General features: G+C 34.2%; 1 protein-coding gene and 1 long non-coding RNA gene across 2 annotated transcripts; one reads left to right on the forward strand and one right to left on the reverse strand.

Moving 5' to 3' along the window:
• The first annotated feature begins 3,770 nt into the window (after window positions 1-3,770).
• On the forward strand, window positions 3,771-8,361 carry LOC143064981 (endoribonuclease YbeY-like). The gene is made up of 3 exons (XM_076238232.1): window positions 3,771-4,110; window positions 5,826-5,954; window positions 7,686-8,361. Exons 1-3 carry the CDS (start codon window positions 3,901-3,903, stop codon window positions 7,848-7,850), a joined length of 504 nt encoding a protein of 167 aa, XP_076094347.1. The 5' UTR covers window positions 3,771-3,900; the 3' UTR covers window positions 7,851-8,361.
• Window positions 8,362-8,991: 630 nt separating this feature from the next.
• LOC143064982 (uncharacterized) lies at window positions 8,992-10,932 on the reverse strand. Its single transcript, XR_012975370.1, has 2 exons — window positions 9,923-10,932; window positions 8,992-9,332 (listed from the first exon to the last, which is right to left on the reverse strand). It is a non-coding gene; the product is annotated as an uncharacterized LOC143064982 (long non-coding RNA).
• Between the last annotated feature and the right edge of the window lie 6,585 nt (window positions 10,933-17,517).

Below are 17,517 nucleotides of genomic sequence, written 5' to 3' on the forward strand. Positions count from 1 at the left end.
ATTTCTTCAAAAAATGCTTTTGACAAGTTTCCAGAAAATAATAGTTTAACCAGATACGGTGTTCCATACGACCACAGATTCGAACTATCTGTCATCTGACGAGCATTGCTATTATTGGAGGAATACAACGACGACAATGTCGGGAATTTCTTCTTGAAATGTTTAACAGTTACTCGGAAATCTTCTTTAGTTTCTTGTATATTTGATGTCGGCTTTTTAAGATAAAATTTCGGTATACGTGGGGATGACGGTATAACCAGAGACGGCAAAGTCTGTACACATGCCGTCATACCAGTCATACCAGATTACTTGATCCAATAACCAACAGAGGTCTGCATGCATTCGACTATGCGTCGTTGCTACGGATGTAACGTCACTGTGAAAGTAAAGATAACTCGCATTAACTTTAACGTCTTATACTGTGGATTGATGTTTTTCGTGCGTAACAATTTTCGTGGATTGCAGAAATCATGCTGCTTTATGTGTGATTTCGTTGTTTTGCCAAAGCCTGCTTATAATCTTACTTTAAATTTGTACTTAAACATTATAATTCGTGGTTAACCTGTCCCCACGAAAACTACGAAAATTAATATCCAACGAATAATAATTGATCCATGGATATTAAATAAACAATGAGTGCAAACGCATAGTCAGCTATAAAAAGCCCCGAAATGACAGATTTAAAATACAGCACTTATAACATACATAAACTGAAACGTCTACAACAAAGCAGTCTTAGACATAACTAAAACTATTCATTGATAAATTACCAGATTATTATTGTTTATATGATGAGGTAAGGGAGCAACCATTTAACTTTAAAAAAAAAAGGGGGGGGGTGTTATGTGAATTTTTGGCGAGCCTGCGACTTCTGTCAAAGAACGCTCGTCATAAGGATAGTGATCCAGCGGCGGCGTTAGCTGACTTCGTAAAAGCTTTATATTTTAGAGAGTGTAAGACCTGGATGCTTTATTTTATATATATAAGAAAAAAATTTGCATAAAAAATCTTACCTTTTTTTAAAATAGTCACTGAACCATGACAATGGGCATATGACAGACAATATAAGGCATCTCCTGCATATATATAAACAAGTCTAAATTGAAAACTACGTTCAAACCTATGATTGTGTTGAATAAAAACCGCAATTTTTATACGTGTGCATGTAAAACAAATTTCGTTGTAGAAGGGTCTAAATACAGCACAAACAACATTTTCCAAAAGACCAAAAAAGTGAAAAAGTATATTTAAACAAAACGCATTTGACTAGCAGGTCGAACAACTGATGTTCTTTAACCCTGCTGACTGCCATTGGCGATTGCCAAATAAAATTGATCACAAGATGTAAAAAAAATGGATCTCAGTATATAACTTTAATACTAAACAGAAAACAATTAACTTGTGGTCACGATGTTATGCCACAAACATAAGGTGTTAATATTTTTTTGTACACCAGATCCAGATTTCGACAATAAATGTCTCTTCAGTGATGCTAGGGATCGAAACGGTATTTGGAAGGCCATATATATGTAACACTCAGAAACGTGTCCTTCCCCCCAAACGTGTCCGATTCCCCCAAACGTGTCCACATTGACGTAAATGAACTGCAAAACATGTCTAGTTGTAAAATTGCGCCAAAGCGTGTCATTTGTATAAAACGCCCAAACTTGTCCATTTTTAATACCCACCCAAACGTGTCCACATTGACGTAAATGAACTGCAAAACATGTCTAGTTGTAAAATGGTGCCAAAGCGTGTCATTTGTATAAAACGCCCAAACGTGTCCATTTTTAATACCCACCCAAACGTGTCCAATCAACCAAAACGTGTCCACGATAGGCGTTTTTACCTGCGCATTAAAACCTTGGAAGCATTCCACTTTTCATAATGTGCCATCAGTTGTATTTGGAAGGCAACATTTTTTTTTAAATTTTCGTAACTTTTATTTAAAACGGCTTCTATTACATAACAGATATTGAAGTAGCTGCCTGCTTCTTACTGTAGTTATAAACAAATCGGTCTTTACTCGCATTTATTTTTTTAGACTAAAATCTCAACTAGTGTTAATCACAAATAACCTTAAAAATTAAGGCCAAATCTTAAACTCCCAGTATGATAATAAAACCTAACTACAGAATATATCGTTAACATAATGTCGTTCGAATAACGAATGTAATATTTGGCACTGGACGTTATGTCTCTTGTTCTTGTGTCTTCGGTAATGCTCGTTACCTAAAATTAATTAAAAATACCAGAACTGTAAAATAAAAAAAAAAATGATTCACATAGCAAACGATTAATTCAACTGTACTCACATTATTTGTATGTTCGCTCTAAATGAGCAAGAAATACTTGCAACACAATAAGTAATTTCAGTCAAAAGTTAATTTATATGTTACAGATTAAATTTTCAGTTATGATAATCATTAACAACCAGCATTGATCAAACTAATGTTGATAAATGACCACTCCATCAACTGTCATAGAACTGCTGTAAACGTTATCAATGTCCTTTTTGACATACATGTATTAGCGCTAAAAGACTTGAGACGTTCTGACGTTTAAAAGTGGACACGTTTGGGCGAATAACAATTATCGGACACGTTTGGATGTACTAAAATCGGACACGTTTGGGCAACATTGTATAATATGGACATGTTTGGGGATAATAGACACGTTTGGGGGAATCGGACACTTTTTGGGGAATGGACACGTTTGGGAGTGTTACATATATATAGTCTGTCATATGCCCATTGTCATTGACCTCATTTTCATGGTTCAGTTTCCATTTAAAAAAAAGTATGATTTTTATGCAAATTTCTTTCTTATAATGAGTAATATGATAACTCTAAAAAGTATGTGCGTACCTTGCAAGGTCCTCGTACCCGTCATGCAGTTTTCGTTGACCTCGCCGGACCTCATTTCCATGGTTCAGTGGTAAAAGTTAAGTTTTTTGAGGTCTTTTTTCTAATACTATATGTAAGATGTACATGTCTGTCTGGCATGGTTCATCTGACCATGACCTTGACCTCATTTTCATTGTTCATTGGTCAATGTTAAGTTTTCTTTGTTAAATCTGTTTTAAGAAATTATATGCAATAGGTCAACTATATTTGTTGCATTGAATGATTTTGAGATGTACATGTATTTCTTGATTTGGTTTATCTGACCTTGACCTCACACTTTTTTAGAAGTTAAATGGTCGTTCCCTAAGGTATATGCACTGTGAATATGAATTCACAACCGGTATATCCCAATAAATTCCCTGAAATCACAAACAACTTTACCGCTTCTCCGCTTGCAGCTCTAGATCCACTTATGTTGTTTTGTTATGAAGAATAAAAGGGTAATTTTCAGGATTTTGGAAGGGTGATCTTGAATTTATCTTTAAATTATTCCTTCTACTGGATGAGAATTCTGTAAAAAAAAAAAGAAGAAAGAGAGAAATTTCGATTTTTCCTCCAGTATCCCTCTAATCAAGGATTTGTATAGTATAGTATACTATACATCCTTGCTCTAATGAAAGAAAATGACACGTCATTAGGATCAGATATAATCACTGAGGTCAGATAAACACGTATATATAGTTATAGTATATATAAAAAAAAACACATGTTCGTTTCGGTCAATAGTTCGTTCTACGTAAAAATAGATTTTTGATTTGGAGATAGATTGCTCCCGGTTCTGGAGGTTCTGAATGAGATCGATTATTAATCGGAATTATTATAATATAAGTGATTTGTTTTTCGTTAACCTTAGTGATAATATTCTAACGTTAGTTATCGAGATTTAAATTTTAACTCATAAAACTTTATTCTTCAAAGTAATTTATGACAGTAATTTTGATATTTTTTCAATGAGATAAGCGTCCAACTTTCACTTTCGTTTTGATCATGTGCGATGACTCTCGTTGTGAAAAACTTGCAAAAGGTTGTTAATTTTAATATTGGTTTGCTGGAAAACCATGTGATGTTATTGAGAAGGCTGATGGACATAACTTCATTCGATTTAGGTGTTGTTTGCTATGACAATAAATCAATTCATAAACTGAATAAGACATACAGAGATGTGGATGAATCAACAGATGTTTTAGCTTTTCCTTTTATAGAGGTAAGAGTTAGAATTTGTTGACTTGTTCCTTTTCAGTAATGAAAGTTCTCAGCAGCTTTGTTTTACTGATAGTCTGGGGTAAAGTGAAAACTGTGCCTTTAGCCTAATGTCAAATAAAAATATATGTGTGGTTCCAGTTACCCTACCTACCCTACTTTTTAGTCTTAACAATCAGAGGCGGATTAAGGGGGGGGACAGGGGGCCCGGGCCCCTCCTTTTTGGGAAAAAATTTGGTTGCTAATATAGGGAATCACTGAAGCGTGACTGGAGCGGGCCCCCTCTTAGGTCAGTCAGTGGGCCCCCACTTATGAAAATTTCTGGATCCGCCACTGACAATAGCCTACCCTAAACTTTTTATTGCCATTTTTCATTAAGCACTGTTAAAGTCAGTTATGTTGCTCCCATAAACTCAATAAAAAAATAACATTAAATAGAATTAATCCCTACCTACCGACCCTAACTTTTCAGTTTTGGATGTAACTTCAACCACACATACTTTTTTATTTGGCCTTACAGGGTTTGCTTTAGCTTATTAATTGTGGAGTTCAATGTGAAGGTCCAAATACAAAAACACTGAAAATCTTAGAGGAATGGACCTTTGTCAGTTGATGCACCGTGTCTAATGACGAAGGTCCACATTAACTCAAATTCATATAGGAATGCACATATGACAGTGACTCAGTTTCATTCGTCATGTTTGATGACCAAGGTCTCCATTAAAATAAGGGTTAATTCATCTTCTTTTCAATTATTTAAGCCCGTCATAATGTTTCATAAATATACACAACTCAGTTTAAATGATAAAAAAGGAATGATATTTTTTTAAATTTCGCATTGGATGCATTATGTTTATAAGAGGAGAATTTTTATATCAAAAAGCATGGTCCAGTAGCAGCTAATACCAGTGGCGGATCCAGAAATTTTCATAAGTGGGGGCCCACTGACTGACCTAAGAGGGGGCCCGCACCAGTCACGCTGTAGTGATTCCCTATATAAGCAACCAAATTTTTTTCCAAAAAGGGGGGGGCCCGGGCCCCTGCACCCCCCTAAATCCGCCTCTGAATACCAAAAGTATACATTGACATTCATTTTACTTATCAGTGGCTGTATAGATTAAGACCAACGAAAAAAACGCTAAAAAACAACGAAAAGAAAAACAACAGCCTAGAAAAAATAATGAAAAATTAAGACTGAGCAACACGAACAAAACTAAAAAAACGGGTGTTATTAGATGCTCCTGAAGGGTATAAACAGATAAATTCAAAAAATTATTCTGTTTGGCTTATTATGATAGTTATGGTTGTCTATGGTTTGTTCAGTCCATTTTCAAACTGAACTTGCTTTTGAAATATTTTTAGTTTCTTTCTTTAGTTAACTTACCATGTATATGCCCATCTAATTTCAGAATAAAAGTCTAATCATGAATGGTAATTAACCCCTCCCAAACATTCAGCTAATATGGCTAGTGTTTCTCAGGTTAGAAACGAAATATGTAATGTTATTAGGATATGATTAGTACTCAAAAATTTTGAAAAATGAAATATACAAGAAGAAGCAATAGTAGCGAGATCTAGCTTTGGCTTCTAGGGGATCTACTCTTCACTTTGATATTCTGAAATATGTTTGCTACTACCGAAGATCAAATCAATGATAGTGGAAATACCTGTTTTGATCGAAGGCTTGTGTCTTAGTAGATTTTATGTGTATTCTTTCAGGTAATCGAGCCAGGTATTCTTCCATTTATAAAAGATCCCGAAGAAAGGATTCTCGGGGATATTGCACTAGGCATACCGTATATTGTGGAAAATCTAGAAGAGAACGAGAAACTAGAAGAGGTTTTACCGGTTAGATCATTAAACTATAGTATATGAAATTAAGATCACCACATAAAAATAGAATTAGAAGATACCGATCTTTGCAACAAAGTCAGATGTAGGCCATTTTGCATAATCATGTTTTCCAACGTGAAATGGTACTGGGTGTGACATAGATTATATATACACTAGAACCAGCCGAGAAATCGCAGGGAAAGAGAGCATATGTAAACTGTAAGAAAAACCTGGAGAATTTCAGGAGAGGTATCAATGGTCAAAGGTACTTGGGAACTGGGCACATTTTTTTGCCCTCCCCCTTTTTTCCAAATACCAATTTTTATTCCTTATGTTTTCTGTATATAATGAACAGACATATAAACTATGATTACTATAAACCAACAATGATATATTATATATATATATATCGGTGACCGTGGTGAAAAGTAAAGAGCCCCCCCCCAGAGGCGGATTTAGAGGGGAGCGGGCCCCCTCTTAGGTCAGTCAGTGGGCCCCCACTTATGAAAATTTCTGGATCCGCCACTGCCCCCCCCCCCCCCCCCCCCCTCACACAGTAAACCATTGGAATTTATAGTAAATTACAGCAAATACAATTTATTCATAGTATATGTATGTAGTATACAGAATGTCCCATTCAAAGGAATAGAGCAATGTTAACAAACGTGTCGGATATATAAAAACGGTTTCGTCTGTCCCATAAGAATGACCATGGGATGAAACTGGGCCACATTTATATTTTATACACATCTTGTGATCAATTTATTTGACAATCGCCAATGGCAGTCAGCAGGGTTTAAGAACATCAGTTGCCAGTCGTTCTGTTAGTCAAATGAGTTTTGTGAAAATATACTTTTTCACTTTTTTGGTCTTTTGGTAAATGTTGTTTGTGCTATATTTAGACCCTTCTACAACGAAATTTGTTTTACATGCACACGTATAAAAATTGCGTTTTTTATCCAACGCAATCATAGGTTTGAACGTAGTTTTCAATTTAGACTTGGTTTACATTTTTCCGTTTGGGCATGTATCATATTTTCCCTCCGGTTTATATGATCCGTTATCCTATTTTGACTCTATAAAATTCAAGAGTCTATCCTAAATTGTGGTAAATTATATGGCCTTCCAAATACCGTTTCGATCCCTAACATCACTGAAGAGACATTTATTGTCGAAATCCGGATCTGGTGTACAAATTGTTGCACCTCATGTTTGTGGTATAACATCTTTGCCGCAAGTTTATTGTTTTCTGTTTAGTTTAAAATTCAAATTTGTTTTACCATTGGATATTAATTTCTAACATATTTTATATTCATTCTTGATCCCCTGCTGAAATCATGAGGAATTAGCTTGACATGCACACGTATAAAAATTGCGGTTTTTATCCAACGCAATCATAGGTTTGAACGTAGTTTTCAATTAAGACTTGTTTATATATATATATTGCTGTACTTTTAAGTCTGAATGGAAAGCCCGTTGCGGTGTGAATTAATGCAACATTGTCCATTTTTTTACCAATCGTGCAGGTGAGGGTCCCCGAATGGTTTTGTTTTAAAACATTTTATCTCAATTTTTTGCTGCATGCAACTGTCCGTTTCAAGTTTTCTTTGTACTCCGGTCACACACAGTCCCCCATTTTGAAAATCTTTGGACCCTGGTTCCCCCTTTTGAAAATCTTGGATCATCCACTGCTAATAACAAGATACGTAATTAATGATGTAAAAATATTTGTTTTTTTTCTGACAGGTTATGGTTACTCACGGAATCTGTCATCTGATTGGATACGACCACGAAGATGAGGTTCAGTGGCAACAAATGTACCAAAAAGAACTTAACATACTTCAGAAATTTAACGATCAGACCGGTTATAACTGCAAACCATTATTAGGCGTGGGACACTTTATTCAATGACTATGGAACTGAGATTTTCTTACATAACACAAGGGATCTGTTTGGTTATAGATCAAACTATTTGTAATAACTGGTTGTCGGAATTATTTTGGTACTTACCAAAACTTAGAATTATTCGTTCGTCATTTCGTCCTGTACTTTATTTAACGCCATTGAAGGAGAGTCATTTTCTTACTGCTAACAGTAATATTTTGTGATAATTCCTCTCTCAACAAGGCCAGTCGACCAACATTTTTTACAACTATTTCGCGTAGCCTATAACATGATCTTATCGGCCGATTTGTCACCATACATTGATTTTATTGTCGTGGTCACAAGTTATATTTGGTATGCATAATTACTGACCAACAATGTATCCGACATTTGAATGTAAAGAATGTCGCTTAAACCTAATGTTATAAATGCGTGTGTTAATTTTTAGTATGCTGTAAGAATGTTCTGAAAGATGTACATGTGAATAAGATGAAATTCTACAACCTCAATAACAATAGAAAGCGTTATAATGCCAGTGTATGTTTGATTGTGTCGCCTGTTATAGTTTGTTTTAATATGTTACTGTGCATGCTTATTTTTCTTCAGCATTTACCAGGCTCAAAATATCCACCCGTACCCCCCCCCCCCCCCCAAAAAAAAATATAACTATCAAATGATCGTCCCTTTATTTTATACGACTTTAAGTTAACGGATTGTTGGTTGCTTATTTTTAAACATCCAGTGGCAAATATTTCATGCATGGCCATGACGACACGAGTTTATAAGTCGGGTATACCTTTTATAATATACAAAAAAACTATCTTGTTTAAGTTACTTTAAACTTGACAAACAAGCAACATGTCTTTTACGCCAGACAAGCATTGACAAATTTTTATACAGTTCGGTATTACTCAGCGAATGGAGCACAATTTATCCCCATCGGATACACGTATATTTTCTATCCAAAACGGAACATTATCAAGCAAATGAAGTTATATATGGGCGTTAATCATTTTGTTTGTGTGTCTTTCGTGGTGCACCAACATTATGTATCAGATGGTTAGACCATGCTCTATCTTTATATTCCATGAAAACAGAATTGCTGTAAAGAACTCACATGCTCATCCCGTTGGCCTTACCAATACTTGTTTCAAAGACTATTCGTTAATCAAATATCACAGCATTTTAATCATTCATTTAATATCACAGTATAACAAATGTTACATTATATATATGCAACTAAATAACAACAATGGTTCATATCTTTGCTATGGGACTAAACAGTGTCCACTGTAAGTTATAAATTCACACTGTTCACAATCTTTTAGTTTTTGTTTCAAACAGAAACTATATATATGTATAGCTGTGTCAGTTCATATATGTCATCTTGTTTCATCTTTCAATCAGGTCTTGTTGTGATGATTTACCGTCAGCCTGTTTTCAACTTCTGTTAAAAGAAGTCCATGTCGAATGCGTTAAACATCATTGCTGCCCGGGCAAGACTGTTACCTTAAAAAAAATAAATGGATGTAATATCAATATAAAAGTTTCTTTAAAAAAACAACCGATAAATGCAGTTGATTTCGTGACCAATGAATATTTTAAATTGTATATATAGTTTTGAGTAGTATTCAATATGTATAGATTTCAGTTTAGCTATGTTTCAATTTCGGACAACTCAAATATTCAATGGCAAATATGCCATGCATATCCAGAAAGAGGACATTCATATATTATAAATTAATTATATCTTCTGTAAATTATGTCAATTGGAAAAGGGCAAAATTTCTTGCTACAGTATTTGTCGTTCTTTCAATTTGACAGGAACATAGAATAGAATATACTAAATCCCCCGTGACTGCGACCAGATGGTTTGCGCTTTGAAAATAACCTGCGATTTAAGCTTACCTACACAGATTAATTCGGTTCAGGACATCGTGTGCCACTAGCCAATTCTTGTTCATATCACTTCATGTGGGTAGAATAATTAATAGGGGACCATTTAAATCTATATTTCTTTACCGCCTCCCTTAACTAGATCTGTCCGTGTATCGGTACGTGCAATAATATGTGTTTTATGTATTATCAAATTTTCTTACCTCCGAAAAAGTTTCTGTTTGTTTGAAAACGGTTGCTAGCAGAATTTCTTGATGTTCGTCGTTGACTGTTGGATCTTGGACGGTTTTGAACACGACGTTGGGGTTGGTTTCGAGAAGATCTCCGTGAGTTTCTAGAGTTTTGATTTTGAGATCTTCTTCTGCCAGTATTGGATCGTGAAAAAGTTTGTTGTCTGCGTTGTTGGAGACCAAATCCTCTTTGTCCCCAACGTTGGCGTCTTCTTAAGCCTCCTCCAAAGAATCTGTTTCTGTAGGATTCGCCTGAATCGTCGTCGTTATAATTGCTGTTATCGTCATACAAGCTGTTTGAATCTGAGTCTCTGTAATTTCTGTAACTTCCGACAAATGAATCACCGTAATTGTCTGAATCTCTGTCCCAGAACTGTGCACAAATACTTCCAAAAAGTACACAAACTATAATTTCCCGGAACATCATTGTAAAAACAACCTTTTCGTCAGGACTGCCTGTCTGAAGTGTAATGATTCGATTGTATAGCATGAATTCTATTTATACAGTCGAAACGATAATACTAATAGTCTACATATAATTATTAACCAATAAAAACTTAACGTCATTCACTACGATAACTGTCAACAACCAATCAAAACGCTCGAGTTAAGCTTTACAACGAAGGCGTGTATTTTATTATTATTACTGATCTTTATAATAATCAGCTTGACAGTTATGAGATCTTGGTGTTCAATTGTTTTATTTCCGTTTTATTAAAAAAAAAACCACTTGTATTCTTTGTTGTTCGGCGGAATGCTGTGAAATCTATGCCTATATTCTGATTTGAATTAATGTATTATATGTCTCTGATAATATTGATTATATACCGTATATCTTTAATTCATTTTGCAGTACATAAGTGCCAAGATATAAGAGTCTCATTCTAAAAGAAATTTTGGTCCTGTTCAATTAGTTATAAAAGCATAACATCAATGTCAGTTTAATTTCAAAACCTATAAAGGAATGATATTAATGTTTTTGTTTTTCATAAACAAAATGTATTTGAAAAAATACGCATGAACAAAACGTATACGGGGAAAAAAAAGAATCTCCCAAACTGTTGGGTTTTCAATACAATGTATTTGCATTTATTTATGTCGATGACTAAGGTCATGATTTTGTCAAACCGAGTTTTATTGCCTTATAATAATCGTTCAATAATTACCCTTGTCCGACAAGTCACATGTACATAACTAGGTGTTGTGGACAGGATAATTATATTTATTGCTTTCTGTGTACAACGTAGTTTAGAGGTATATCAAATATAGAAATTCGTGAAATAAGTTCTATAATGAGAAATTTGATTTCCGTTGTGTATTAATTATGCAAAGCCGAGGATTTTAATGATAATAATTGGGAATATACCATGGAGTTTCCCAGGGTTGTCCATTGTTAACTCGTATTTATCCATTTGTTTCTTGCGTTTCAGGCAGCGTTTTACGAAACAAATTTAATTTTGGTTTGGAATAACTGTTAAAAAGAGAGAAAGAAGACTACACGAATGTCTGCAGATCAATGGGTAATCATACCACATTCAACCATGAGAAAAACCTACATTATGTGGTTCAACATAAGAGAAAAACCTACAGTATGTGGTTCAACATAAGAGAAAAACCTACAGTATGTGGTTCAACATAAGAGACCGTCACATAACAAAATGTTAAATTATGTCAAAAGAGAAAATCAATGATAATCTAATGTATGCTAAAAAAAACTCAACTTGTGTCACAAAGCAACAAACGAGAACCACGGGCTTTTACAGGAACTTGACTTTGGGAAAAGCACATAAATAATGTGGCATATACGCGCTTAAATCTCCTCCTTACCTGGGATAAGTGGAGTAACAACAAAACACAAATAAACCCTACACTAAAAACTATGTAAATCAAGAGCTACGGCTATAGAAAGTAAACACGCTCATTTAGGTGTTTGTTTAGTCCTCAAAATTTAACATATCATTTGTTCAGCCTATTCCTTGAATATACAGACCCGTATGAGACTCCCAAAATCCGAATTTCATCTCTTTACTTGAGAACATCCAGCTTGATTCTGTGCGTATTGTCACGGCAATACTAAACTTACTCGTATTATTTAATCATATGCTGAAAATCAACTGGAACAAACATTCTTATAGACGATGTAAGTTTAGTTTAATAAAATATTTTATTGCAATAATTAAGCAATGAGTGGACACAGGTTTGGCCCGAGAACACAAAAAAAAAAAAAAACAATCCTGCGATTTAAATTATTACACTGCATATTCTGATATTATATAAAGACGGTTCGCGAATGGCTTCAGTTATTGGTAGTCTAAATCTCGGGGGAAATATAATTATACCCCCGCTTTAAAAAAAAGTAGGGGTATACTCTATTGCCTCTTTTGTTCATCCGTCCATACGTCATTCCATCTGTCAGTCCGTCAATAATTCCCATGAATATTTTTCGTCGCATCTTTCTCAGGAACTACATCCTCAAGATTTCAGAAATTTGGTTTCAATGTTTGTATAAGTCAGCAATACCGTGTGAAACATTTTTAGATTCATCACTTAACAACTTTCTGTTTACTAATTTTTTTTATCATTTTACACATGATGGCCTTGTTCTGGAGTTGAAAATCATTCTCAGGAACTACAATTCAAGGATTTCCGAAATTTGGTTTCAGGGTGTACATAACAGTCAGCTATACCATGTGATGCGTTTTCTGATTCATTACTCAACAACTTCCTCTTTACCAAAATATTTGGGCCCCCGGGGGTATCATCAGTGAGCAGTAACTCGGAATTTCACTTCATTTCATAATTTTTTAGGTTGTATCTGGGGGTAGACAGTCGATAAAATATTTGGGGAAAGATTACATAGGCGGATCCAGGGGGCCCTTTTTGGTTGATTATATAGGGAATTACATGCACGAGGACCTTTTATAAGCTTTTTTGTAAAAGTGTTAATTTTAGTTATCTCGGTACATTTACATGCATGAGGATGCAACCATATATGAGTTCTTTCATTAACTTTTGAATAACAAAACTCCAGATAGTGCGGTGACAGAAGTGTAAAAAGTCGTCTAGATCGCGAGTTTAATCTCCCCAAATAACACACGGCTAAAAATGGTCTTAACTTAAAGACAAATATGTCTTCTTTAGTTTTTGCCCTGTCGTCAGAATTTCGTACGGTCCGTTTTTTCTAAAAAGTCGATTTAATGACTGGTAGTATATTGGAGAGTTTCAACCCCCCTTTTTCAAAATGAAAAAATGTGTATGTTTGCTTACATTTAATTGAAATAGTTTTTCCTGAAGCTATTTGTATATGTCAAAATATTCTATTCAGTATTTTAGTTTCCTCTAATCTATAAAATTTGCGAAGTTTAGACCATTTAAAATTGAGGTAGTTTTAATTGCAAATTCAGACACAAACTTTAGTTTCTTCTTCATAGTAGTGATAAAAATTATCCCATAATATTTTAAGCATATAGTATTTCATAAAACTAATAAGAGATAAAAATTTCGGAACCAAAATATGAAAAAAAAACATAAGAAATCGATGGAAAAAGAATGGAGTTAAAATCTTCAATTTCAACACGCAACTTAATCACTTGCCTTCCGTCACATTTTGTGTATTAGTCAATAATTTTTTCTCAAATGATATATGAAATTACTACCTTTTTCGCTATTATATACACATATTTTCAATTAAAGTGCACTGATATATGCCATATACTGTGTTTGTATATGTTTATATTCTATGTTTTTTTTGTTATAAAACATCAAATATACTTTGTCAGAAAAGTCTTATTGTAAAATCAAAATAATTGACGGATAGTTTCAGTAAATATTCCGTGATATGTCAAGTCCTTTGCAACTTGCTCCATTAAGTCCAAAGAAAAGACAAAAGTCGTTAAATTTTATGCAGTGGATAATATGCCAAAAAAAAAAAAAAAAAAAACTCGATTAAAATTTTGAGTCAATTTACCAGTCTAGGGAAGTCGATTTTTTTATTCTGCATTGAATAAAAGATTGGATGCGGTGAACATCAAGATGTTTCATGCGGTAGCTGTTAATTTGAAGAACTCCGTGCAGGCAGTTTATCATCGTTCATTCTACAAAACTTGCACAAGTAAACATATGTGTTAACCCTTTTAGAGCGAGGAAGCTTCTAATCTGATATTTATTGACGACATACAATTATCGGACTGTTGTCCCTCAGTTTCGGGTATTTGTACGCGTTCTAGCATGCAGTCGTTCAACTGGAGCACTTGTATATTTTGTTGCAACAAAACATTTTAGAAAGATCAAAAACTACTCAAGTTTGAATCAGATTAGCGTTTTAAGAAGGTTTTATCCGTGTCAGATAAAGTTAAAGTTGAGAATAGCTTCCCGTCCATATTTTAAACTTCAAGCACTCTGTCATTTTGGTTGCATTACAAATTACTTGCTAAAAAAGAAAAAAAAAATAGAAAATCCCAACCTAATTCTAATTTAAAATATTCTACATGTAAAATGCAGTCTTAACTAATTGATTTCTATAGAAATTCAGCTGTCAAACAACTTCAACAAGTTCAAGGCAAATATAACATAATATTTAGTAGCAAAATAACTATTTGAGATGCCATATCAGCTGCTAGTCAATTGAAAACTGACCTCAAAATCTCAATGTCAACTGTAATAGACACACATAACGGACAGATAGTTCATTTCGCTGCAAGTTTACTTAGAAAAGATATCGAAACTCTACAGAAGAATACCTAACTTCGGATGAATTGTCTCTTCCTTCTACAATTCAGTCAATGCCTTCGTATTTATTGCAATTCATTTTATGGTTACTGCATACAGCCAAGACTATTCTCAGGAAATGGCACATGAGAAATTGTACATGTGCAGACATGTGGTCATGAGTGACATGTGTAGAAATATTGAAACATGTTTTGTGACGGTTGATGAAAATGAAGATGATGGAGATAACGGTTGATTTGGTATAAAGCTTGTTGCACTGGTACACACGGTCCCTGCCCTGAGGTTAGGGGAGTGTTGCTGTGCCTTTACAAAAGTTAAACCCCGCCACAATCTGTATGTGTCTGTTTCAAGTCACGAGACGGTAATGCAGTGTTTGTCGTTTGTTTCTATATTCTATATTTGTTTCTTTCTTATTTATTTTGTACATTAATCAGGCCGTTAGATTTTTTGTTTGTTTTACATTTCGGGAATTGAAGACTATGCAGTATGAATTTTTACTCATTGTTGAAGCCCGTACGGGACCTATAATTTTTTTATGTCTCATTTGGAGAGTTGTTTCATTTGCAATCATATCACATTTTCTTTTTTTATATGGAGTACTTTTGAAGTTTGTGGTATGTTGCAAGGGTAAAAAAAGGGGGAATATATGTACAAAACCTATAATGTAATAGACATTAACCAGAGTTAAATACACAACAATAGATAATACTATGGAAGCAGTAATAATTGTGGAAAAAAAAACAAAAGCAACGAGTAGTCTATAAAAAAAACCCTGAAGTATCCGCAAATTCAATTGAGGTCATATTTGACTGTAGTGTTCTATGGCTTTGGTTTGATACCTCACCGACTATAATAGTTTAAAAAATAATTTCAAAGTATTGTCCTGCATGACACTTGCTTTTTACCAGAAATTGAAACTTTTCATAAGGTTAAGGTGCTCTAAACATTTTATAGGTTGAAAACTTGATTTTTGAAGTTTTGTTTATAAAACGTCGTTTTAGGAATTTTTTTGATAAAAAAATCTCAATGATTAAGGTTTATGTATAATAACAAACATTACTAAAGCCAAAACAGTATCAATTGTATTTAGGTAGAGTTTAGAAATAGAAAAAAATGTCAAAATTGAAACCCTTCAAAATTTTCACAGATTTTTACATATGACCTTTGACCTCAATTTAAAAAAAATGTGACCATATCAAGTCTTGACGACAGGCATATTATTATAGTACACGATTTCCTCTTTCCAATGATATATTATGTAGGTGTGTGTTCGGTGGGGAGATTAAATTCAAAAAAATCTGCCTTCAGTCACCGCACTAAGAGTATTTAAAGAGACGTTTATATTTTGAATAGGGTTCCCTAAAACAACAAAACTATGGAACATACTTGAATAAACATAAAAAAAATGGGAATCCAAACCATTATTCAAAAACAAATTCGCACTTAAAGTAGTCCTTAAATGTTCCTATGTACTACTGATAAGGTTATCGTCTTGGACAATTTCGTTAAACTTTAGCTTAAGAATTGACTTGAGTTCATTGAATTCTCACCTATCTTTCCTTTTTAGTCAAAGAGAGGCAAACGATACAAAAGAGACATTTAAAGTCATAAGTCAACAATAAACTTGACAATGGTATAGTTTAAAAAAAAAGACAAACAAACAAAATGAAATACACAAAACATAACAAAGAAAATAAAGACTGAGCAGCAGGTACTCGGGAATGGTTAGCATATCCTGTTCCACCCGTCGTGTTAAATCCCTTAGTTATGTATACATGTATAAAATAAGTTCGTCCAAACAACTTACTTGACAAGTGACAAGTCTACAACAGATCTATGCATTAACTTGAATTACCAATGAAGGTGATACACGATTGAAAACACATATCATATTCATAATTACTCTATGTATACCAGCACAACAATGTAAAATTTGCTAATTTGCGGAAGCAATTTTTTGTTCTTCTCTCACTGGGAATCAAACTCGTGCTATATTGGGATTTCGAGACAACACCGCCTGCGCTGTGTCTAGTGCTTTAGACCACTTGACCACGTGGACTGAACTATGCGATATCATGGGCTTTGCTCATTGTTGAAGGACCTATAGCTGATTTCTATGTCGTTTGGTCTCTTGTGGAGAATTGTCTCATTGACAATTGGTGCCACATCTCCTTTTTTATAATAATTCAGCTTGCAGTGGCCTAGTGTTAACTTTCCTCGTCAGTACGATCTAGAGTTGTAACACAGTACATGATATATTAGGCATGGAGATGGAATTGATAGCACATTAGCTAAAATAAATATATATATATATCGTAAACGGTATCGGAAGATACAGCCACAGATATAATTATTTTGTACGTCTAACCAAGTGACAAATCTACGACAAATCCATCTATTGAATCACTATATATATATATATTTATATAGATATGTTTTTCAATTTCAAAAGAAAACAAACCACAACACAAAGTCTCAATTTAAAACACAATGTAATCTGTTAAATCGCGTCCCCTTATATACACAATTACAGGCGGTACCTCGACCTCGACGGTTCCAAAGATAGGGTACCGGGCGGTACCTCAACGGTTCTAAAGATGGGCTACCGGGCGGTACCCTGGCAGTTTCAAAGATGGGGTACTGGACAGTACTCCGACGGTTCCAAAGATGGGGTACCGGCCGGTGTATTTAAATAATATAGATATCGTTCAAATAAATTAAAAAAAACCGGTCGTTGCCCTAAAGAAATGTAATTTAACCCTAATTTGTATTAAAAAGAAAGACATCTTTCATATTAATAAATTATACTGTCAAGCTAAAATCGCTACAGTATAATATTG

This window comes from Mytilus galloprovincialis, chromosome 2 (assembly GCF_965363235.1).
Source record: "Mytilus galloprovincialis chromosome 2, xbMytGall1.hap1.1, whole genome shotgun sequence".
Classification (NCBI taxonomy): Eukaryota; Metazoa; Mollusca; class Bivalvia; order Mytilida; family Mytilidae; genus Mytilus; species Mytilus galloprovincialis.